The 25750-nt window shown below is 43.0% G+C and overlaps 1 protein-coding gene across 10 annotated transcripts in view; it reads right to left on the bottom strand.

Annotated features, from left to right (window-relative positions):
• The window catches only part of ABI2 (abl interactor 2), a 319399-nt gene that overhangs the window by 93165 nt on the left and 200484 nt on the right, over positions 1-25750 (bottom strand). For 4 of the 10 annotated variants that reach the window (XM_033946881.1, XM_033946879.1, XM_033946876.1 and 1 more), the window contains 2 exons: positions 19661-19785; positions 2771-2950 (listed from right to left, as the gene is read on the bottom strand). In XM_033946881.1, the coding sequence (XP_033802772.1) occupies positions 2771-2950; positions 19661-19785 (305 nt within the window). The remainder of the gene's footprint in view (positions 1-2770; positions 2951-19660; positions 19786-25750) is intronic. The other 6 variants (XM_033946880.1, XM_033946877.1, XM_033946885.1 and 3 more) reach the window with 3 other exon arrangements.

Raw genomic sequence — 25750 nt, forward strand, 5'->3', positions numbered from 1 at the left:
CATGTCCATGTAACTTTTCCCAGGCTTGTTTTAAGTCTGTATTAAACTCACGCCACTTTCAGTTTTGCTTTTACCGTGTAAAGCATAGTGTGGATTTTACTGCTCAAGGTTAAGAGACTTCTGCTCCTCTAATATTACCTTCGTTAATATTTTAGTCGGTCTTCTCAGTTTTACAATTCTGGTTTGTTTGTTTTTCTAAAAATACAGTCCTTTTAGCTGTTGTTTTTTTTAAATCTGCATCATTTCAGCAAAGGTACTTCATAACAGTTTTAGCGTTCAGTCAGTCCGCCTTTCTCTCCAGTGCACTTTCTTTGCTGGTATTTAAGTATATTTCTTCCTTTGATTTTGGCGAATTCTACCTGGTATTTCCTGTCTTGATTTTTTTTCTATCCGTTCTGCACACTACATTTGCATTTCAGCCTGACTTCAACTGCAATGTTCCATGCTTTTTTGTAATTGCCTTATGTTGGTTTGGCTTTCTTATGATGGTTCCTTATGCTAAAAATGACAATCCGTTATGGTTTTATTCTTTTGACTTTGGCACTTTCTACTTGGTATTTCTGGTCCTGATACTTTTTCTTTTTCTATCTACTTTGCACATTTGCAATTCAGCCTAACTTCCATTGTAATGTATCATGCACCTTGTTCTATTTGTATTTTACATTTGTTCTTTGCTTTTGTTTCATGTTGGTTTGGCTTTCTTATGAGGACTCTTATGAAGCTGCCTCTCCATAATGCTTTTCTAACCATGTGTGGGGTTTTTTAATTATCTATTTTGGCGCTATGTCTTTTAATTATTCATTTTGTTTTATGAAGATGGATCTCTATGATGTTTTAACCACGTGTGGGCTATTTTAATTATCTATTTTGGTGCTATTTCTTAATTATTCATTTTGGCGTTATGTTTTATTTATGCATTTGGTTGTATTACTGCCTTGTGTTTAACATGCATTTTATGCTTTAATTATGTATTTAGTTTAATATGTTTTACATGTATAGTTTCATGGTTTTAAATGGTATATATATATATATATATATATATATATATATATATATATATATTTAGCATACCTTTATGAAATTATTTTAATTGTTTTCATATGTTGCAACTCTTCCCATAGTGTCCCCAGAATACAGCAGTGAGGCTGCTGGAAGGTCTAAAGCAGTGGAACAATGAGATCCCTACATTTCAGTCTCTGCTGATTTAAGTCCTTGTGCTGGCCTTTAAGACAGTTGTTCTTAAACTTGTCCTGGGGGACCCCCAGCCAGTCGAGATTTCACAATATCCCTAATGAATATGCATGAGGCAGATTTGCATGCCTCTCACCTCTATTATATACAATGGTGGTATATTTTCCATTGAGAGTTTGTTTTTATTTCTTTAGGTAGGGCGGGAGGGAGGGGATTAATATTTTTATTTTAGATGATTTGGAAAGATGTTCAAGTGTTGGTTTGAAATTATAATGATTATATTTCTGTACACTTATTGTATGTTTGAAAATGATTCATGAATTTTAATTTCAGTAGGGTGGGGGGTGGGGATATATACTTTTGTTCTTGATGATATGATTAAGATTTTCAAATGTTATATTGAAATTTAATGGATATATTATTGTACACTTGTTTATGATTTTAAATGAATAAAGAATTAAAAAAAAAAAAAAAAGAACCACTGCTTTAAAGTATTACAGGGGGATGCACCAGTGATGGTGGGGGAGCTGGTGCATGATTATTCTCTAGCCCAGTGTATCTCAAACTGTTTGCCTCCTGAGATTTCAAGTGTGCCGCGGTACACTGAGGAGGAAGAGAGGCACCTGCCAGCTGACTTCCCTACGCGGTACAGCGCCAGCACTGCCTGATTCGCCAAAGGCCAGCTTGCATCCCCCTTCTCTCTAGCGTCTTCTGGCTTCTCCCCTGGTCTCACCTTTAAAGCTAATTACAGCAGCTTGCAGAGGATTGCCAGTAGGTAAAATGATTTTATTTTCAATATTGTGATTGAAATGTGTCAGTTTTGAGAATTTATATCTGTTGTGTATATTGTATGTATATGAAAAATGAATGGAAAAAAAATTACATTACAGTTAGTAAAGCGGATGGGATCTGGGGCAGAACTTGGATGGGCCTAGGGAGGTCTGTGATTGGGGTACTGTTGATATTTGTTAGACTTAGGGTGTACTTAGCTTAAAGTAGTTGAGAAAAATTGCTGTAGGCAATCAGCTGGTGCCAGTGCCTCGCCTTCTCTCCAGCACTCTTCTCTACTGGTACCCCTTACTGGCGTCTCGTGGCCCATCTAGAGGGCCTCTGCACATGCGCAGACATTGAAGTGATGATATCACGCATATGATGGCGACGTCCGTACACTTCTGGGTGCCTCAAGCCATGGCTACTACCTTTAATGTGTCCCGGCTCCAGAACGTTTGAGAGACACTGCTCTAGCCTGTTCCTTGTAAGTGGTAATTTTGTACAAGATTATGCTTTTCCAGACTACATGTTAACAGGACTTAGCAGGCAATAGTTTCAGTCTTGTAAGGTATTACCTTCAGAAAATTAGATTGTTGACAAACATTAAAATCTTTCATAAGCAAGGTTTTAGAGGGAAGAGTTAATACGATGTGGTGGTTGTAATTATAACTGTCTATTTTGTAATGTACATTGCTGTTTTATGACTATTAATGCTGTTTTAAATCACCGCAATAGTGTTTGCTAAATTAATTAAAGTCTCAAGAGATTTGCACTGTCATACAATCCATATGGTTACACACACACTCACCTGCAGGAGGAGCAGAAGAGACAGCAGGGGGAGTTGAAGCTGTGAAGCCATCAGCAAGAGGATGGGCTCCTACAGTAGCAGCATCTGGGGTGGTGGTAGAGGAGGGTGCAGTAGCAAGAGAGACAGGGGTAGGTGTAGAGGTAGCAGGAATAGGAGAAGTGCCGGCAGAACTAGCAGGGGCTATGTGAAAAGAGGAGGAAGAGATGATGTTAATAAGGAAATCATGTTAGTTGAATGAGAAAAGCTTTCAGCTTACTTAGGTGTTAGATATTGCATGCTTCTGGGTTCAGCAACCTTTTTCAAACCAGTCCAGCTGGTTAATATAGTAAAAGAAATAACTCTGCAATGATCAGAGTAAAAAAAAAAAATAAATTCCCTAAAAAGTGCATTACTTTGTGCTAAAGACTTTTTCCAGGAAAACCTCAATATGCAAACTGTATGCTTTAGAATTCATTCATGTTATCTGCTCCTTATAGCACAGGAAAACTTAAAAATGCATTTAACCTTAATTAGCTTTTTCCATATGTATTAAAAACAGAAATATAAAGAAGAGTCCACATATTAGGCACCGTATAAATTAAACAGAACTTTAGATCACTGAGAATTACTTTTAGAAACTGAAGATTTCTTTAGAGCATTATTGCTTCAAGAGTGCTGTAAATGCAAATATTTTGGCCAAGATCAAGTGTGTCTCACCTATTTGCTGAATATGATCCCTTCTGAAAAGAATTAGTATAACGGGGAGGGGTAGAGTGGGGTGTTAACAATCTTGCTACCTAAACCAGTACTGGGAACCCAAGAATATTAGAACCATTTCTAACCAAGGGGATTAAATCTCCTTCTAAAACAATCCCCAGAAATCTATGTAAGAGAGAATCAGAAATGTTTGTACTATAAAGAGCTCAATCTGGGTCTAAGGTCACAATTAAAAAAAGAACAACTATCTACAAATATTTGTAGAAAACTTCCACTGAAATGCAGTGGAAATAAGATCACGGAGCTTAGTACCCTGTGAATCTAAACGCTTCTTCTCTAACCATCACCTAATGCACAATAAGAAACAAAGTACCATACAGAGTATAAAATCAGAACTCAGTTAATCCATTTTGCTACTAAAAAATAACTAAAGACTATTTAAGCTGTCCAGTGAATAGAAATGTTTGCTATTCAGACTCAGTAACAAAAAAATGGTCAAAGTGAATGTGGTTCTTTGTTTACCAAATTACTGGAAGGTTTAGTTAATTTAGAATTAGTAAGTTATTTGGATAAATTTAATATCATTAATGACCATCAGTCGGGATTTAGAAGAGGATAGTACGGAGACCGTCTTAACTTCAATGCTTGATTATCTTCATGGTCTATTTAGCAAAGGCACTAGTGCCTTAATTCTTCACCTAGATTTTAGTAGTGCCTTTGATCTAGTAGATCATGAAATATTGTTGAATTGTTTAGACACAATAAGACTTTCAGGAAGGGTCTGGAACTGGTTTCAAGGTTTTTTTTTTAAGAAAAGATCTTATCAAGTGATTTGTGACGGTAACTATTCTCATTCATGGAGCAACCCATCTGGTGTGCCCCAAGGTTCTCCGCTATCGCCTACCTTATTCAACATCTACATTTCCCCTTTAGGACATTTATTACAGTGTTTAAATGTAAAATTTTATATATATATGCAGATGATATTTCTACTTTAATCCCTCTAAATAATTTTAACACTGAAATTTTAAACCAGATATCTTCTATTATGACTCAGATAGAACAGTGGACAATTAATTTCAAACTGAAACTCAATACGGAAAAGATCAAACTTTTCTTGGCTAGTCCCAACAACAAAATAACAAACTCATTGCTTCATCTTAATGGTCATGACCAGTGTTCCCTCTAAGCGGGCGGGTGTTGTGAGCAAAATTTTTTCACTGTGAGCTAAAAATATCGGGCGCCAGCAAGTTATGAGCCAAATAAATATGTTGTCAAAGTTGCTGATACATGAGGACGAGGTATTCAAAGGAATTTTAGGCCTACACGCTAAATTAAATAACGTTAAATAATATTTTTAAGAACACAAAACAACGCATTAATTCTTGAAAGTACAAAATTCTTTATTTTTTTTTTTTTACCAGAAAAACTCAAATTTATTTTAAAACAGCTGTCACTAACACTACCAAGATTATCAGGGGGGACTGGGAGGGAGGGGAAATCTAATTTGAGGCAAACTGTTTTAATTTTTCAGAGATTGTTATAACATGTACTCCAAGCATTAGAAAATATAGCGAAAATGTTATTTTTTTGCATTATAATGTTCTTTTGCCAAAAATCAACTGACATCCATCTGCCTTCTGCTCTCTCTCCCTTCTTCTCACTTCCATCATCTGTCCCCTTCTCTCTCTCTCTCTCATCTCCTCCATTCCATCATCTGCCCCTTCTCTCTCTCTCTCTCTCCCCCCCCCCCCAACTTCCATCATCTGCCCCCCTTCCCCTCACCTTTGTGGGTCACTTTCTTTCCCCTGAGGGTGGCTCATGTCACAGGGGAAGCTTTGGCCGAGCAGAACCGCTTGATTGACAGTGGAACTTACTTGATTGATGTCGATGCTGGGGCCCGTTGCCGTTTAAAGGAAAAAAAAAAAAGGTGGAAAAAAAGGAACCTGTAAAGGCGAGAGGAAGGGAAACCTCCAGGACAGCTGCTTTTTTGCCCTCCTTCAGCGGCCCAAGAGTTCAGACCAGCAGCGGCAGCTCTGTATGCTTTTAACTTCGGCACAGAGCTGCCCCTAATCAATAGTTTAGCGCGGTTTCATGAGGCAGCCTCGGGGCCTTTGATAGCCGGCCCGCTTCGATGATGCGATGTGGGCCGGCCTAGCAAAGGCCCCGAGGCTGCCTTATGAAACCGCGCTAAACTATTGATTAGGGGCAGCTCTGTGCCGAAGTTAAAAGCATACACAGCTGCCGCTGCTGGTCTGGAGGTGCGGAGACAAGGCAGGAGGCAAACGCGGTGGAAGGCAGGAGTCCCGGCGAAGGCAGGAGTCCCGGCACAGCGACTGCAACAGGAAGTTGCAAGTCAGCTGACGCCGGCCTTTCGTTGCGGCGGGGACCGAATCCTTCGCGGACCGGCAAGATTTTGTTTGCGGACCGGCGGTTGAAGAACTGTGCTCTACACTGTGTGCGCTGTGACGAGAAACTTGTGCGCTGCGAGGTAATATTTTGTGCGCCTGCGCACCCCAGCGCAGCTTAGCGGGAACACTGGTTCATGACTACCTGATTATTAAATCTATCAAAATTCTGGGAGTCACACTAGACCGACATTTAACACTAGCAGAACACACGAATTTAGTGGTACAAAAATGCTTTTTTACATTGTAGAAATTAAGAACCATAAAAAATATTTTGATCCTTTATCGTTCATACTATTGGTGTAGGCATTAGTTTTATCTATTTTAGACTATTGTAACATAATCTATTTAGAAGCATCCCAAAAAATTATATGGAAATTAAGGATAATTCAGAATACAGCTGTTCGATTGATTTTTGGTTTAAAAAAGAACCACCATATTATCGTTTACTTCATTAGCTGCCTTTGGAAGCAAGAGTATTATTCAAATTATCCTGTATCTGCTTTAAGCTAATATTGGGATTGTCTCCAGCATACCTTTTTCCTCATTTTGTGTTTCATAGACCATCAAGAGAAACTAGAAACTTCTACTTATTTGCTTATCCAAAAAGTTAATGGGTGTAGATACAAGACCTTCTTATATAGGACCCTAGCATTTCAAGCTGATAGGCAACAATCTTGGTTAGGTAAATGTATTCAGCAAGCTATATTATCCTATTGCAGTTTTCGGAAATTAATTAAGACCACTTTGTTCGATAAGTTTATTACTTTAGTGAGTTTTATCATTGAAATTCTATTTTACAATATTTGTATTTTTTTTACTGTATTATTGTATTTTGCTGATTGTCCAGCTCTTTTTAGTGTTAACTGCCTAGAACTTTTGGTTATGGCGGTATAAAAGAATAAAGTTGTTATTATTATTATTATAGTATATACCCCTAAGCTATATCCTTGGACAGTAGAAAGGATTCACCTTTACCAAAAAGTCAGGGGTGGGATTTGAACTGCATTACTAAGGGTGTGGTTCATTTGATTCAATGCCCTTGCCCAGAGTACTATGTGGGAAGTATTGTACAAGAAGTGCAAATTTGAATTATTGAGCATCTTAACAAATTGCGACGGAAGTCATGGATGCTCCACTTATCAACCATAAGATACAATTGAACCGTGCAGTAACTGATTTGAGATTTACTGTTTTGGAGAGTCTGAAGATAAAGCTACATGGAGATGATTTTACCTCATATTTGTGGCATAGAGAACAACACTAGATTTACAGTCTTAACATGGTTAGTCCGGGGGGGGGGGAGGGTAAATAAATTAAATGGTGGACATTTAAAAAATAATTTCAAAATAATTTTCATGACTGCTGTTAAGGATCCACTTTTTCCGTATATGTGACTTGAACCATAGTATTGACAGAGTAAATCATCTGATTTGGTGCTTTTTCCCAGGGCACCACATGGGTTGTCTATAACAGTGTTTTTCAACCTTTTTACACCCGTGGACAGGCAGAAATAAAAGAATTATTTTGTGGACCGGCAAACTACTAAGACTGAAATAAAAAAAACACATTTCCGCCCCGTCTCTGCAAGCTCAGTCCCCACAAACCATCTGATCCCATCCGCACAAACCTCAGTTATGATTTTATATTGAACGTATTTTATTAAAGTATAAAAAGAAACAATATTCTGTACAATTGTCAATTTATAAATATAAATATACAGAGCAAGGACCAACAAAATCCCTGTCTCCCCTCCCCTTCACATATATCCCGACTACTATCAAGAAAACTGAACAAACCAAGTTATTACAGAATGCTAAACAGAAATATCATGCTAACAGAATACTGCAGTCACACATGACATGAATAGTGTTAGGAGAGTGCCCCCCCCCCCCCCGGTCAGAGAGAGCCCTAAGCCAGCTGGAAGCTAAAGAAGCACTGCCTGGGCTTTGCAGTCCCCAGTTATGTCTCTAGCAGGATATATATTTCAAATCTGATATATTGTAATGACAAAATAGAAATAAAATTATTTTTTTCTACCTTTTGTGGTCTCTGCTTTCATCTTCTTTTCACTTTTTTCTTTCCAATGTCTGCCCTGTCTCTTCAATCCAGCATCTGCCCGTTCCATCCACTGTCTGCCCTCTCCCCCTTCCATATGTATCCAACTTCTTTCTATGCCCCTCTCCCCTTTCCATCCAGCCTGTGCCTCCTCTCTCATTTTTACATCATTCATTTCAGCTTCACTGCTTTCTTCATTTTTCTCTCTCCTACACCAGATAAAGCATCTTTATCCCTCTCTCATTTCTCTGCTGACCCTCTTTCCAGCATCAATCTCTCTCTTATTTCTCTGTCTCTCCCCTTTCCCTCATCTGATCTCTCCATTCCACCCTGACCTCCTTCCCCTCCTGTAATCTCCCTGCCAGCTGTTTCCTTCTTTTTTCTTTCTTCCTTCCCTCCTCCCCCTATCCAACATTAACTCTCTTCCCATCCCTTTCCCTCCTCCCCTCCCACCAGCATCTCTCCTTCTACCTCCCTCCAGGTCCAGTAGCAGCTCTCCCTTTATCCAGCAGCTTCCCAGCCTCCAACAGTGGCTTCTTCTCCTTCCAGCAGCTCTCAGAACTTGCCTGCAATAGTGATTTACTTAGGCAGTCTTGGGTCCGTTACCACCTCTGAGGAAAGGGGAAGTTGCAAAAGTGAATCACTGCTCTGGCAAGTACAAGAGCTGCTGGGAGGGGAGACAGCCACTGTTGAAGGCTCATCATGATCTTGCTCCTGCGCGCCCTGCACATTCACGACCACCCCTCCCCCAAGCTGGCACAAACAGCATTGCACTGCAGGCCCTGTCGCCCAAGACAAGCCAAAGGCCCCTACCCGCCACATCCCGCACGTGGGCAGACTCTCAGCACAGACGCTGCCGATGGCCCCAATCCACACGCTGACCCTCCGCACATGCTGACCATCACCCTTCTACCTGCACCTCTCGCCCTTCCATCTGCACCTTCCCCGCGGCCCTCTTCAGCGACTCGGCAGGGGCAGCTATCAAGACAGGCTGCCACCATCGGGACCGTCCCTCTCTGAGTCCTGCCTATTTTGTTTCAACTTCCTGTTTCCGCATAGGCGAGACTCACAGAGGGAATGCCCCCAACGTCGGCAACCTGTCTTGATCAACCGAGGTTGGGAGGAACAGCAGATTTCCGCAAACACCACCGGAAATTTAACCGTGTCATCTTGCCGGCCCTGTGCGGACCGGTAGGAATTTTCTGCGGACCGACACTGGTCTGCGGACCAGCAGTTGAAGAACAGTGGTCAATAAAAGGTGTTTGTTTGTTTTTAATGGCATTTTGTCATACCCTGCAACATGTAGCCTGTCTCTTTAGAAACTTTTTGAATGGAAATGTCTGTCAGCTGCTCAATCACATTATGTCAGAGCCTTTTAAAAGCCTTCAAGTGTTTTGTTGTTGTGGAAGTCTCAACAAGAGATATACACAACAGGTTCTCTCTGTGTTTCTGCCCGAAGATTTCAGCCTGGATTCTCTATACCAGGGGTGCCCAAAAGGTCGATTGCAATCGACCAGTAGATCGAGAAGGCAACGCAAGTCGATCCGTGATAGACTCGCGTTGCCTTCGCATTCTACCTGCTTCCCAACATGGTAAACAGAAGCACTGGGATGACCAGCTTCAACCCCACACTCGATGCCAATTCTGACGTCAGAGAGGAAGTTCTGGGCCAGTCAATCACTTCCTGGCTGGCCCGGGACTTCCTCTCTGACGTCAGAATTGACGTCATGGGGAAGGCTGGTGGCCCTGCGCTTCTGTTTACCGCGGCAGGAAGCAGGGAGAGCTCACAACTCGGCAGCGGGCAGCTTGGAGGCCTGTTCTCCGATGGCGGTGGCTTGGGGAAGGGCAGGGAGAAAGAAAGGGGGCAGGCAGGGAAACAGAAAGAAAAAGGGGAGACAGAAAGAAAGGGGACAGGGAAAAAGAAATAAAGGGGAGGGGCAGGGAGAGAGGAAAAAAAGTTGGGGGAGGGAATGAGGTTTGGAGGAGAAGAAGCATACAGAAGGCTGAAAGAAGGGAAGCAATATTGGATGCACAGTCAGAAGAAGAAAGTGCAAACAGAGACTCATGAAATAACCAGACAACAAAGGTAGGAAAAATGATTTTATTTTCAATATAGTGATCAAATTGTGTCTGTTTTGAGAATTTATATCTGCTGTCTATGGCCCCTTTTACTAAACCGCAGTTTACTTTTACTAAATAGCAGTTTTTAGCGCAGGGAGCCTATGAGCGTCGAGAGCAGTGCAGGAAAAATTTAGCAGAGCTCCCTGCGCTAAAAAACGCTATCGCAGTTTAGTATAAAGGGAGGGGGTATAATTGTCTATTTTTGTATAGTTGTTACTAAGGTGACATTGCATAAAGTCATCTACCTTGATCTCTTTGAAAAAACCCCGGAATATAAATGATAATTAACATTTTTTCTGCGTACAGTACTTTGTGGTTTTTAATTTTGTGGTTACCATTGTTGGTAAATCATTTTGATTTGGTCATTTTAAAAGTAGCTCGCAAGCCCAAAATGTGTGGGCACCCATGCTCTATATGGTGCCATATAGAGAACTGCACCTCCGGGAAAGATGGGCGCTGGAAATGTAGGGCCAGCGCTTATCTGTCATGAATTGTACCTAAACACTTTAGGCCACCTATTGCTACTTTCAGCATTAGCCACGTCCACAGTGGCATTAGGTGGCCTAAAGAACCTATGGAGGCGTGATTCTGTCGCCCATTTTTTAGGAGTTGGTAGGTGCCTTGAAACTCAGTTAAAAACACTGTTTAAACAGTGGGTTTTTGTTGTTGTTTGTTTTTTGTTTTTTTTACTGAGCTTGGGTGCCTACCGGCATCTAAAAATTTGGCACCGATTAGAGAATCCGGGCCTTTTTGAATAGTGGTGTGATAGGCATTTTTAATAATGTTTATCTGACTATTTTTCCTTTTTTTTACAGCATATACAACAGAGACAGGAGTTCCCTGAAGCAGGCTATCGAAACATAATCCATGTCGGGACCCCTAACCCACAAGGTTTTTTATTATTGAAATTGCAAAAAAAGAAAACAAGGAAAAAAAAGTTAAATTGATGTATGTGATGATTACACATTTGTAGCCTGAAAAGCAGAAGAGGATAAATTCAAACCTTTGTTTTTAAGCACACACTATTATTACCTATCAAAAGTGGTTGCAGAGATGAAGCAGGAAACTATAGGCCAGTAAGCCTCATTTCGGTTATTGGAAAAATAATGGAAGCATTACTGAAAGAAAGGATAGTGAAATTCCTAGGATCTAATGGGTTACAGGATCCAAGGCAACATGGTTTTACTAAAGATAAATTGTGTCAAATAAATCTGATTGAATTTTTTGATTGGGTGATCAGAGAATTGGATCAAGGACAAATACTAGATGTAATTTACTTAGATTTCAGCAAAGCCTTGGACATGGTTCCTCATAGGAGGCTCCTGAATAAACTTGACGGGCTGAAGATAGGACCCAAAGTGATGAACTGGATAAAAAACAGATGCCAGAGGGTGGTGGTTAATGGATTTCACTCAGATAAAAGAAAGGTGAGTAGTGGAGTGCTTCAAGGAGATATGCTGGGACCAATTCTGTTCAATATGTTTGTGAGCGACATTGCCAAAGGGTTAGAGGGAAAGGTTTGGCTTTTTGCAGAAAATCTAAAGGCAAAAAACAGTGAGACCAGGCGGTGGCATTTGTCAGAAGGATGCTAGACTGTATAGAGAGGTGTAGCCAGTAGAAGAAAAGAGGTGTTGATGCCCCTGTACAGGTCATTGGTGAGGCCCAACTTGGAGTATTGTTTTTAATTTTGGAACCCATATCTGGCAAGGATTTAAGAAGACGAAGTGGTCCAAAGAAAGACAACAAAAAATGGTATGAGGTTTGCACCAAAAGATGTATCAAGAGCCTGGAATTCCTGAATATATATATATATATATATATATATATATCCTAGAAGAGAGAAGGGACAGGAGAGATATTCTGACTTTCAAATACTTGAAAGGTATTAACATAGAACAAAATATTTTCCAGAGAAAGGAAAACAGTAAAACCAGAGGACAAAATTTGAGGTTGAAGGGTGGCAGACTTAAGACTATTGTTAGGAAATTCTTCTTTATGGAGAGGGTGGATGATGCCTGGAATGCCCTCCTGAGGGAGGTGGTGGAGAGGAAAACTGTGACAGAGTTTAAAAAAAGCATGGGATGAATACAGAGGATCTATAATCAGAAAATAATGGGTATATATTAAAGAGCTAAGGACAGTATTGGGCAGACTTGCATGGTCTGTACCCCATATATGGCCATTCAGTTGAGGATGGGATGGGAAGAGCTTTGACAGCTAGGATGGTTTAGATGGGTTGAAGTGAGCTTTGACAGACTCCAGTAGATGGAACCTAATCACAGTACTGGGCAGAGCTCTGGGTTTCTGGCCCAGAAATATCTAATAAAAAGGACAATTTAAATTAAATCATGAATTTAGAGTATACAGTTGGGCAGACTAGATGGACCATTCGGGTCTTTATCTGCTGTCATTTACTAAATTACATAATTTGCATCAAGATTTACAAAAACTAGGGGACACTCGAAGTTAGAGTAATACTTTTAAAACCAATTGGAGGAAGTATTTTTTCACTCAGAAAATAGTTAAGCTCTGGAACGTGTTGCCAGAGGATGTGGTATGAGTGGTTAATGTAGCTAGTTTAAAAAAAGGTTTAGACAAGTTCCTAGAGGAAAAGTCCATAGTCTGCTTTTGAGACAGACATGAGGGAAGCCATTATTTGCCCTGGATTGGTAACATGGCATACTGCTACTATTTGGTTTTTTTGCTAGGTACTTGTAACTCCTCTGGTATGTTCCACTCCATGTATGTTAATTTGTAACAAAACAAGGCAAGCGGTCCACCAAAGAATCCAACATTGGTCTACTGGGCTAGATAGACCATTGGTCTGACTAAGTAAGGCTATTCTTATATTCTTATGAAACTGCATTACAATTAGTACTATTATTCTGGGATGGGGTCGGGGCAAATTATGGCAGGTTTGGGTAGAGCTTGGGCGGTTGGTGATAGGAGGTACTCGATTGAAATTTGTTAGACTTGGGAAGTACTTGGCTTGAAGAAGTTGAGAAACAATGCACTATGTAACCAGTTCAAGATTCTGGGAAGGAAGTTGAAGATGAGGACTCAGAAGATAGCATTCTCAGAGATCCTACCAGTACCGAGGGCAGATGTGAACAGGCAGGAGGAACTACAATCAATAAATGCATGGATAAGGAGATGGTGTGAGGAAGACGGGTTCCACTTTGTGAGGAACTGGACAACGTTCTGGGGCAAGAGCAAGCTCTTCAGGAGAGATGGACTGAGCGCAGCGGGAACTAGACTTCTAGCAAACAACGTCAGGAGAGGAATAGAACAGGATTTAAACTAAGAAGAAGGGGAAAGCCCGACAGTCAACCAAGCATCGATGATTCGGAAGAAGGTATCCTGTGAAGATACTAAGGGGAAAAAAGGCTGGGAAGAAACAATGGGCAAATTACAGGAGTTGACTAACCCAGAAGATGAGGTTAGAAGGATTGCAGCACAAGAGAAGAAACTAAAGACTGAAGCACAGGGAAAGGAAATGAAGACAACAAAATACTAGGATCTAAATTGCATATATACTAATGCAAGGAGCCTAAGAAACAAAATGGGGGAATTAGAAGCCATGGCCAATGCAGAGGACATAGACATCACTGGAGTCTCTGAAACATGGTGGAATGAAGAAAACAACTGGGATACAGCACTGCCGGGGTACAAGCTCTATCGCCAGGACAGGTCAGGACAGAAAGGAGATGGAATAGCCCTATACATAAAAGAAAGCATACAATCGACAAAAATGGACACAGCAGAGACGACCAACAAGCTGGAAACCAGGAACAAAAGGGCCTGAAATAAAGATGGGCCTATACTATCGTCCACCCAGGCAAACCGGAGATATCGATGAAGAAATGGAAGCCGAGATGACGTGAGAATGCAAAAGCGGTAACATGGTTATTATGGGAGACTTCAACTATCTCGGGATAGACTGGAGTCTTGAAAGCTCAAAATGCGCTAGGGAGACAGAATTCCTGGAGGCTACATGAAGCAGCTTGTTAGAAAACCAACGAGAGGAAATGCCACTCTGGATCTAATCTTAAATGGGTTAAGGGGACCTGCAAAGGAAGTGGAAGTAGTGGGACCGTTGGGAAACAACTATCTCATATGATCAAGTTCAAGGTTGAAGTAGGAATACCGAAAGGAAAGAGAACCATAACGACTTAACGACTTCAGGAAAGGAAACTATGAAGCAATGAGGGAAATGGTAAGGAAGAAACTTAGGAACACTTCCAAGAAATGGCAAATGGTAGAACATGCCTGTTCTTTTTTCAAGGACACGATGAGCGAGGCGCAAAATCTGTATATCCCCAGATTCAGAAGGGGTGCAAAAAGAGATGAACAAAAGACCCGGCGTGGATAACTAAAATAGTGAAGGAAGCGATAGGCAATAAGAAAAATTCATTCAGGAAATGGAAAAAGGACAAAACTGAGGGGAACTGGAAAGAGCACAGGAAGTATCAAAAAGAATGTCACCGAGTGGTTCGAAAAGCCAAAAGAGAGTATGAAGAGAGACTAGCCAGGGAAGCATGAAATTTCAAACCGTTCTTTAGATATGTTAAAGGGAAGCAGCCGGCCAGGGAGGAGGTGGGACCGCTGGATGACGGAGACAGGAAGGGAGTGGTGAAGGAGGAGAAAGAAGTGGCAGAAAGACTTAACATGTTCTTTTCGTCTGTATTCACAAACGAAGAAACATCCAACATACCGGAACCTGAGCAATTCTTCAATGGAAATCAAGCAGAAAAATTAACATCCATGGAAGTGAGCCTTGAAGATGTACGCAGGCAGCTAGAAAAACTAAAAACTGACAAATTCCTGGGTCCGGACCGAATCCATTGAAGGGTTCTGAAGGAGGAATTAAAGGAGGAGATAACGGAACTACTGCAGCAAATTTGCAAACTATCCCTGAAAACAGGCGTGATCCCGGAGGATTAGAAGATAGCCGTTACACCCATCTTTAAAAAAGGATCAAGAGGTGACCCGAGAAACTAAAGACCAGTGAGTCTGACCTCGGTTCCAGGGAAAATGGCGGAAGCACTGATAAGACAACATCGATGAACATTTTGAAAGAAACAAACTTCTGATAACCAGCCAACATGGTTTCTGCAAGGGGAGATCATGCCTAACAAACTTATTACACTTCTTCGAAGGAATTAACAAACGGGTGGACAGAGGAGACCCCATAGACATCATATATCTAGATTTCCAAAAAGCCTTTGACAAGGTACCCCATGAACGTCTACTTTGGGAACTGAACAACCATGGGGTGGAAGGAGATGTACATAGATGGATCAGAAACTGGTTGGCGGGTAGGAAACAGAGGGTAGGAGTGAAGGGCCACTACTCGGACTGGAGGAGGGTCACGAGTGGTGTTCCGCAGGGCTCGGTGCTCTGACCACTGCTATTTAATATATTTATAAATGATCTAGAAACAGGGACAAAGTGCAAGATAATAAAATTTGCTGACGACACCAAACTATTTAGTGGAGCTCGGACTAAAGAGGACTGCGAAGAATTGCAAAGGGACTTGAATAAACTAGGGGAATGGGCGACAAGATGGCAGATGAAGTTCAATGATGAGAAGTGTAAAGTACTACATGTGGGAAGCAGAAACCCGAGGTACAGCTATAGGATGGGAGGGATGTTGTTGAAAGAGAGTACCTAAGAAAGGGACTTAGGGGTAATGGTGGACATGACAATGAAGCCGACGGCACAGTGTGCAGCGGCCGCTAAGAGAGCGAATAGAATGCTAGGTATAATCAAGAAGGGTATTACTACCAGAACAAAAGAAGTTATCCTGCCGTTGTACCGGGCGATGTGCGTCCGCATCTGGAGTACTGCATCCAATATTGGTCGCCGTACCTTAAGAAGGATATGGCGTTACTCGAGAGGGTTCAGCGGAGAGCGACATCTGATAAAAGGTATGGAAAACCTTTCATACGCTGAGAGATTGGAGAAACTGGGACTCTTTTCCCTGGAGAAGAGAAGACTTAGAGGGGATATGATAGAGTCTTACAAGATCATGAAGGGCATAGAGAGTGGAGAGGGACAGATTCTTCAAACTTTCAAAAAAAAGAACAAGAGGGCATTCGGAAAAGTTGAAAGGGAACAGATTCAAAATGAATGCTAGGAAGTTGTTCTTTACCCAATGTGTGGTGGACACCTGGAATGCGCTTCCAGAGGGAGTAACAGGGCAGAGCACGGTACTGGGGTTCAAGAAAGGATTGGACAATTTCCTGCTGGAAAAGGGGATAGAGGGGTATAGATAGAGGATTACTGCACAGGTCCTGAACCAGTTTGGCCGCCGTGTGAGCGTACTGCTGGGCACAATGGTCTGATCCAGCGGAGGCATTGCTTATGTTCTTTTGTTCTCTTTTCAACATTTGCTTTCTTGGTCACATTTTGTCTCCCCTTTTCCTTGCACTCTGCCTTTGGCATGTGTGGTGTGCAGGACACCAAATCAGGATAACTATTTCCTGGGGAGCATGAGGAGGAGGATCTCTCCCATTTAGATATTTAGTCATATGTTTTAGTCATATGTTGTCTTTTCCCCTGCTTTATATCTGATGCTTGTTGATTTCTCTGGAAGACTTTCCCTTTTCTCTTTCTATCTTTTTCAGACAAGCTCATGTTTTACTCTTTGGGAACAGGAGACAGCAGTAACTGTCTTCTAGAGACAGGACATTTGCTTGCCACTTAGAAAGCTATTAGTCCCCAGTTCATGCCCTCTTCCTAGCAAGAAGAAACAAAGTTTAACTCTTACCTTTTCCGCTTTTATCTTTTAAAGAAGCATATTTGTGTTATTTTGGGTTGGTGTCTTTCTAAATTGCCTAATATTTCCTTTTACAAAACAATTCAGAAAACCGTAATACAGTGGTGCCTCACACAACGAACTTAATCCGTTCCAGGAGCAAGTTTGTTATGTGAAACGTTCGTTGTGTGAAACGCGTTTTCCCATAAGAATACATGTAAAACAAAATAATTTGTTCTGTAGCATAAAATATGCTAAGATGACATAAAAAAAGATAAATTTTTGGTTATTATTTTTATTTAGATACATCTAAAAACATAATTGTTTTTTAAAACAACACACATTTTTTAAATTTAAAGACAGACTAAGTAGAGTCTAATTTTACAGTGAGAGGGCAGAGTCTCAGCGGCAAAAACTGGGACTTAACTGTTCATTTTTTTTTTTTTTCTACCGTGTTTCCCCGATGATAAGGCAGGGCCATCAAATAAGACAGCCCCCCCTTTTTAGAAAAAAATGTAAAATAAGGCACCCCCCCCGCAAATAAGCCACCCACCGATACCTGCGCTTACCCGAATCGGGTGGTACGGTGGGTGACTCCGTGTAGTCCCTGGCACCCCCGACACGATCGGGGCAAGAGGGAGCTCAAGCCCTCTTGCCCCCCCGACTCCCCGACACGATCGGGGCAAGAGGGAGCTCAAGCCCTCTTGCCCCCCCGACCCCCCGACACGATCGGGGCAAAAGGGAGCCCAAGCCCTCTTGCCCCGCCGATTCCCCAACTCCCCGACAATATCGGGCCAGGAGGGAGCCCAAGTCCTCCTGGCCACGGCGACCCCCTAACCCCACCCTGCACTACATTACGGGCAGGAGGGATCCCAGGCCCTCCTGCCCTCGACGCAAACCCCCCCTCCCCCCAACGACCGCCCCCCCCCAAGAACCTCCGACCGACCCCCAGCCGACCCGCGACCCCCCTGGCCGACCCCCACGACACCCCCAACCCCCTTCCCCGTACCTTTCTGTAGTTGGCCGGACAGACGGGAGCCAAACCCGCCTGTCCGGCAGGCAGCCATCGACGGAATGAGGCCGGATTGGCCCATCCGTCCCAAAGCTCCGCCTACTGGTGGGGCCTAAGGCGCCTGGGCCAATCAGAATAGGCCCGGGAGCCTTAGGTCCCTCCTAGGGGCAGGGCCTGAGGCACATGGTCGGGTTGGGCCCATGTGCCTCAGGCCCCGCCCCCAGGAGGGACCTAAGGCTCCCGGGCCTATTCTGATTGGCCCAGGCGCCTTAGGCCCCACCAGTAGGCGGAGCTTTGGGACGGATGGGCCAATCCGGCCTCATTCCGTCGATGGCTGCCTGCCGGACAGGCGGGTTTGGCTCCCGTCTGTCCGGCCAACTACAGAAAGGTACGGGGAAGGGGGTTGGGGGTGTCGTGGGGGTCGGCCAGGGGGGTCGCGGGTCGGCTGGGGGGGCGGTCGGAGGTTCTTGGGGGGGGGCGGTCGTTGGGGGGAGGGGGGGTTTGCGTCGAGGGCAGGAGGGCCTGGGATCCCTCCTGCCCGTAATGTAGTGCAGGGTGGGGTTAGGGGGTCGCCGTGGCCAGGAGGACTTGGGCTCCCTCCTGGCCCGATATTGTCGGAGAGTTGGGGAATCGGCGGGGCAAGAGGGCTTGGGCTCCCTTTTGCCCCGATCGTGTCGGGGAATCGGCGGGGCAAGAGGGCTTGGGCTCCCTTTTGCCCCGATCGTGTCGGGGAGTCGGGGGGGCAAGAGGGCTTGAGCTCCCTCTTGCCCCGATCGTGTCGGGGAGTCGGGGGGGCAAGAGGGCTTGAGCTCCCTCTTGCCCCGATCGTGTCGGGGAGTCGGGGGGGGCAAGAGGGCTTGAGCTCCCTCTTGCCCCGATCGTGTCGGGGAGTCGGGGGGGCAAGAGGGAACCAGGCGGAGAGAGGGCAGTTAAGCGCAGTGCCTGCGCGGAAGGATGCAGCTCGGGCGACTTCGTTGTGTGAAACGAAGTTCGTTGTACGGATCAAGACATAAAGTTCGTTGTGCGCAGCGTTCGCTGTGCGAGGCGTCCGTTATGCGAGGCACCACTGTATTTGTCTATTTGCTCCCTGGAGGCCAAAATTGTCAGGGTGAACTGACCTGTTAAATTGTCCACTCTCTGGACCTGGAAACTTGCAACCTTAGGATTTTTCTTTCACACCACTGTACAATAACTACTCCTTTTACTCTATGAACCAGGCTGGAGGTTAAAAGGAGACAGTATTGATTCACCAATTTAGGAAACACAGAAGATGGAAGAATGAGGAATGTTAAGGTAAAAGCTATCCTTGTTTCAAATGAATTCCATAATTTTGAAAGGAGAAAATGTACAATACAGAATAAACCAAAGTTGGAAAACCAATCCATTAAGATGTTCTACACTACTGATTTGAAATTTCTTTATGGATGTTATTTTCTATTAAGTAGTATAATGTACATTAACAAAATAGACTCTTGAAAGATAAAGTGAAAACTATGATCTGTAGTTAAACATGCCTCCGTCTCAGCAAACCACAAAAAAGCAAAATTTATTTTGGTGAAACTCATAAAACACTATTTGCCAAAATACAGTCCTGGGGAATCTACAACAGATCTTGTTTTCAGGGTAAACAAATAGCACACATGTGCAAATCTAATGATACTGTAAATATAAGAAAAGTCAGATCCATTTTTCATATAGCCCTATGTCAGAGAACCAAACACATGGTGGCATTTTTTTTCCGTCTATGGGGGTGCTCTCAGGTCTTTTATGCTGCATTGTTAAAATAACCTAAGATAGCAGCAGCTGCATTGAATCATTGTAATTAACTTGTTTACCTGGATAAACACTTGGAGGAGATGGGGTAGGAACAGCAATAGGAACACCAACACTACCACTTCCACTGTTCTCTCGACTGCTGCTTCGACTACTTGGATGACTTCCACCACTGCTCCCGCTGCTACTGAAGTAATTGAGGGAAAAGTAAGGCATATAATATTTTCTTCTGGCCAGAAAGTTTTACCAAGTTTACATATTAAAAATCTTCACTTTGCTACCAGATGGTTTCTTAACCTATATATGATGGATTATGGGAGGAAGTTATCAACATAGGCTACCACCAAAATGAGTTATGTTAGCACAGGGTCTCATTTTATGCAGCGAGATCCTGCGTTAAAATCACATGGCTTGTAGTAAAATAACCCATCTTAACACAAGCACATGTTAATAATTTTGCCCTTTAGCTCTTATGTTTCCTCTAAATCTGCAACTAGCCAGTTAATTTATGCCTCTGGTGACTCATTCAATGTTCTATCTAAGGACCAAGTTCAATGTGAGCAAAAACTTTTTTTTCGTAAGCAAAAGACTGAGTTGATGTGAGCAAAAATTTTCCATTACATTATACATACTGTGCAATACAAATTAAGAATTACAAATGGAAATTACAAAATGAAAAATAAGATAAAGAGATTATGTCCTTACCTGGATATCCTTACAAGCAGATAGGCATGTCATTCTGGACAAGTGGATTATCTTCCCATGACCGCAAGCCATATGTAAAAGTAATCCACTCCAGATTTTTTCTATGATCTTCCTACTTCACAGGGAGCTCTACTGCCTCCTGCGGTTAGTACCCAAGCAAATAAGAGCTCCATCGAAATAATGTGAAGTTAGGAAACATGAAAAACTTCCCAAACAAATCTACTGTTCTGCTCAACTATAACATATGAATAATCCATGAACAAGCAACAGCCTTCAAAGCTCAGGTAGTACCGCTGTAGATGCCATAAACATATTAAACAGAATTCCTCAGGGCTCAAAGTGCTGAGTAGCATCCAAGATAAAACTTGAAGAATAAACAGAATGAGACTGTAGACAGGCGCAAGAAGGACAGGGTGGGAGTCTAAAATCCATTGGAAAAGATATCAAGGTAAGGACAATCTTTTTCCAGTGCAATAGGTGTGTCACTCTGGACAAGCGGGATGTACAAAAGCAGGCTGACTGCGCCGGCCCACAACACGGAGGAAACAAAAAGCAGGAGTCCTCGTTTGCCACAATGTCCACCCTGTAAAACTTTGTAAAATGTGTGTAGAGTGGACCAAGTCGCAGCTATACAAATCTCAGCTGGAGAGACTGCCCTAGAAATTGTGGCCATGGAGATAGGACAGGATTAATTCTCCAAGGGCCCCTAGGCACACAAGTACACTGGGCCCCCTAGCCCTGTCCTACACACGCCCCACCCCTAGTTATTTACCTGTTTTCTTATTTACTTCTTTATTTCCATTTGTATTTTTTTCTTTTATTATAAAATTCAAAACAACAAAGATTACCATACCAGTGCTAGAGTACAGTTTTAGTTCTATGCAAGCCCCAAACATCTCTGAACAAATCTCCTCTTCCTTCCCTTCCCACCTACTTGCCCAGGACTAACTCTGAACCCTTTCAATACATATATAAAAGTGTTAAAATGTATTGTAAAGCAGTAATACTATTTAAAACTTAAGTCTTTATTAATAACCAAGTTTGCAACTTCTCTCAACTGCCTCACTCTATGCCGTCCAACTTTAACCCATATGTATGTATAAACAACCAAATCTGTAACTCCTCTGGTATGTTTCACTCCATGTATGTTAATTTGTAATAAAACAACAAGGCAAGGCAAGCGGTCCACCAAAGAATCCAACATGGAACAAAAGAAGATTGATAGACAATAAGGAGATTCAAATCAGATTTATTCAAGGTGCTCCCAGGAACCATGCCTGATGCATTTCGCCAAACAAGGCTGGTCAATGCTAACAGAAAACCATGTCTTTCATTCACACAGAACATAGAACCAACATCACCCAGTATGGAATAAGTAATCACAAACTAAGCCCCCCCCCCCTTTTTTTTTTTTTTTTTTTTTACAAAAGCATGGAAGAGGTTTTTAGCACTGGCTGGCGGGCTGAATGTTCTGCACTGTTCTGACGATCATAGGAATTCTATGACCATCAGAGCAGTGCAGAGCATTCAGCATGTTGGCTTGTGCTACAAACCAATGGAACGGTACAGTTTAGGTGGTGAAGAAATATCCCCCAATACTTAACAAAATATAAAGATAGCAGATGCAAATTTGAAAAAAAGAGAAATAAACCACTACAAATTAACAAATAAAAATCAAACAAAAAAATGGAAAATAAGATAACACCATTTTATTGGACTAATACATTTTTTAATTAGCTTTCAGAGGTCAAATCCTCTTTCCTTAGGTCAGTAAAGTATACTGATGTTACAGTAACCTGTCCTCCTGACCTGAGGAAGGAAAATTTGGTCTCTGAAAGTTACTCAAAAATGTATTAAAATTAGTCCAATAAAATGATCACTGTATTACCATTTTCTATTTATAAAACATTTATCAACACAGCTACAATACTACTTTATTCTATAGTAAAAAAATTAAAAAATATAAATTTTTTTCTACATTTGTTGTCTTTATTTTCATATAGGCTCTCTATCAGTTGAATTATGTGTTTGGGTATTCCCATATGCACTAGAGTTCTCCACATTTTATTGTGATCTACACAGTCAAAAGCTTTGCTGTAGTCGATGAAGCAAAGGTATAGGGGATTTTGATATTCTTTGCTCTTCTCCAATATTCATCTAACATTGGACTAGGACTCGAGCATGAGTTGATGGCACTTAACAACCTTTGGCTCCCAGTTTCTGCTTTCCTCATCTTATCATTTTCTTCCATCCATCCACTGTCTGCCCCTGCCAGAAACTGTCTGCTAACCCCCTTCCATCGTTCCATTTCTCCTTCTGCCCTCCCCCCACACCCTTGGTCTGGCATCTCCCTCCTTTCCTTTAGTCCTCAGTTTCCCTCTTTTCACTGTGTCTGCCCACAGATTGTCATCCCTTTCCTTCACCCCTACACGATCTCACTAACTCTCTTATTCCCATCCAGCATATGCCCTTTTTCTTTACCTTCTCCTTCCATCCAGAATGTGGTCTCTTTCTCCATTCAGCATCTACTCTCTCCTCTCAGCTGACAACCAATGTCTGCCCTCTTCTCTCTCTCCTTTCTCCCCACTTCCATCAATGGCCCCCTTCTCTCCTTCTCTTCCTCCACTCCATTCTATCGCATTATCTTTCCCCCTCACCGCTGCTGCTGCTTTCCCACAAGTTCTCCCCACTTCCATCATCTATCCTCTTCTCTCTCTCCTTTCTCCCCTCTTCTCTCTCTCTCCCCACTTCCATCATCTGCCCACTTAACCTCTCCCTCTAGTTGGCCCATCTCCCTCCCTCTCACCTTTGCGGGTCACCTTTCCGATGTTTTCTTTGTCAAACAGGCTTCAGCATCGACGGCAAATATTAACCTGCAAGTGGTGTTCGGCCCAAAGCTTCCCCTCTGATGCGAACCGCCAAGGCAGAAACAGGAAGCTGCACCAGAGGGGAAGCTTTGGGCCGAGCTTGCAAGATAATACCATGTTTCCCTAAAAATGACAGTGTCTTGTATTAATTTTGGGTCCAAAAAACAAATTAGGGCTTATTTTCGGGGTATGTCTTATTTTTTTCATGTACAATAATCATCTCTCCCTTCCTCTCCTCTACCTCAATTGTTCCTCTTTTCTTTCTCTCCCCCACAAGTGCAGCATTTTTCTTCCCCTCTCACCCACCCCCTTGTCCTTCCTTCTGCAGCATCTTTCTATCCCTCCCTCCCATCCCCATGAAGCAAAACCCTTGATCAGCATATTTCTATCTCCCCTCCCTCCCATCCCCCCCCATGATGCAGAACCCTTGAGCAGCATCTTTCTATCCCTCCCATACTCCCGTGAAGCAGAACCCTTGAGCAGCATCTTTCTATTCCTTCCTCCCATCCTCCCCAATGAAGCAGAACCTTTGCAGTTTCTATCTCTCCCTTCCCCCGTGAAACAGAACCCTTGCAGTTTCTATCCCTCCCATCCCCCCGTGAAGCAGAACCCTTGCAGTTTCTATTCCTCCCATCCTTCCATGCAGTAGAACCCTTGAGCAACATCTTTCTATTCCCTTCCCGCCGCATAGCCGAACCCCCCTGACCCTCCCATCTTTCCATCTCTCCCTCCCATCTGAAACCCTCCGACCCGCCGACCGCGAGATGACAGACATACCTCCCTCAACAGCAGTGTCGGCAGCACTCTAAACAGGCTGCTTTGCGGCCTTCTCCCGCTGGTGATTCCCTCTGCTGCATCACTGATGATATAATCAGCAACGTGACAGTGGGAAGGCCCGGTGGGAGGCCGCAAAGCAGCCTGTTTAGAATGCTGCTGACGCAGCTGTTGAAGGAGGTATGTCGTCGTCGTCGTCTCATGGTCGGAAGATCAACGAGGATTCGGCTGCGTCACGATGGGGTACTGCTACTGACGAATCCAGCAATGGAATCGGTCGCGAAGGTGAGGGAGATGGGTCAGTTAGGGGGAGGAATGCCCAGACCGAGAGGAGCCAAACGGCCCTAAAGCACCACATCAGCAGGCCCTCCTGACATTTTCAGGCCCTAGGCATGTACCTACTGGGACTACCCTTTAATCTGGTCCTGCATGGAGAGACTCCCCTGGAATTTGCTGGAGAGACTGCCCTAGAAATTGTGGTCTTAGAAGCAGGTGAGCCTCTCTTAATTGAGTGAGTCAGAACAACCACATGGACATAAGTGTCTAAATTCATTGGTGACCTCTATATATCGAAGCAGCACTCTTCTCATGTCCAACTTCTTCAAAATGCGGTCTTGTTTCTTAGAACCTGTTGACTGGAAGACAGGCAAGTGAACTTCTCAATTAACATGAAATGTCAAAACTACCTTTGACAGAAAAGTAACAGTGCATAGGGAGACTCCAAGATTTTAAGGAAAGGCTCACTATAAAAAAGAGCCTGGAACAAAGACTCGTTGCACTGAGGTTACTGCTACCAGGAAAACCGCCTTTAGCTTCAAGTCCAAGAGGGACGTTTCTTCCAGGGGCTCAAACGGAACTTTAGGGAGGACTCGCAGAATCACGTTAAGGTCCCCAGAAGGAAATAGTGGCTTGAATATTGGTCTGATGCAGAGAGATCCTCAGTCTAGTAGACTGGCACCTGTCATAATGACCTCCCAGGACTGTGAAGTTCTATGTGGTTTACAAAAAATAAGATATACAATTGAATGGGAGAATTGGCTACCAAAGTATTTGTCGAATAGGTATATTTTTAGATATCCCCTAAATTCTAAGTAGGTACTGGAAATTATGAGCAATCGATAAACTTCTTAGACCTGAGAAGGGTGATGATAACAACTTCTGAATATCTTTTGCGCTCTAACATGTAACACTCAAGAGCCATGCCATAAAAGCAAAGCGATCTGGATCCTCATGAATACTGGACCCTGTGAAACGATGTCTGGATGCACCAGCAACTGGAGACTGTGGCCTGTTCACAGATGCAGCAGATCTGTGTACAATGACATGCGAAGCCAATAATGAGCTACTACCATTATCTTTCCCTGATGAGTCGCAATCCATTCAAGGATGCAGCCTAACATGGACCAGGGAGAAAAGACATACAAGCAGGATGCCGAGGCCACGGCTGGACTAGAGCGTCTAGACCCTCATTTGCAGGCACGAATCGTCGACTGAAAAAACTTTCTGCTTTCTTTTCCTTCACTGTCACCTTGAGGTGGATGACCTAAGCACTGAACAATGGCCTGAAATGCTGCTGCTGACAGTATCCACTTACCTGGGTCCAAGGTTTGTCTGCTGAGGAAGGCAGCTTGAACATTAGCCACTCCTGAGACAGGTGCTTCTGATAGCGCCAGGAGATGAGGTTCTGCCCAGTGAAAAAGCATGTGGGGTTCCAAACAAAGATGCACTCTTGGTGCCGCCCTGGTGATAGACATACGCCACTACTGTAGCATTGTTGTAGAAGACTGACTGCCTGACCCTCAAGAG

The sequence above is a fragment of the Geotrypetes seraphini genome, chromosome 5 (genome assembly GCF_902459505.1).
Source record: "Geotrypetes seraphini chromosome 5, aGeoSer1.1, whole genome shotgun sequence".
NCBI lineage: Eukaryota > Metazoa > Chordata > Amphibia > Gymnophiona > Dermophiidae > Geotrypetes > Geotrypetes seraphini.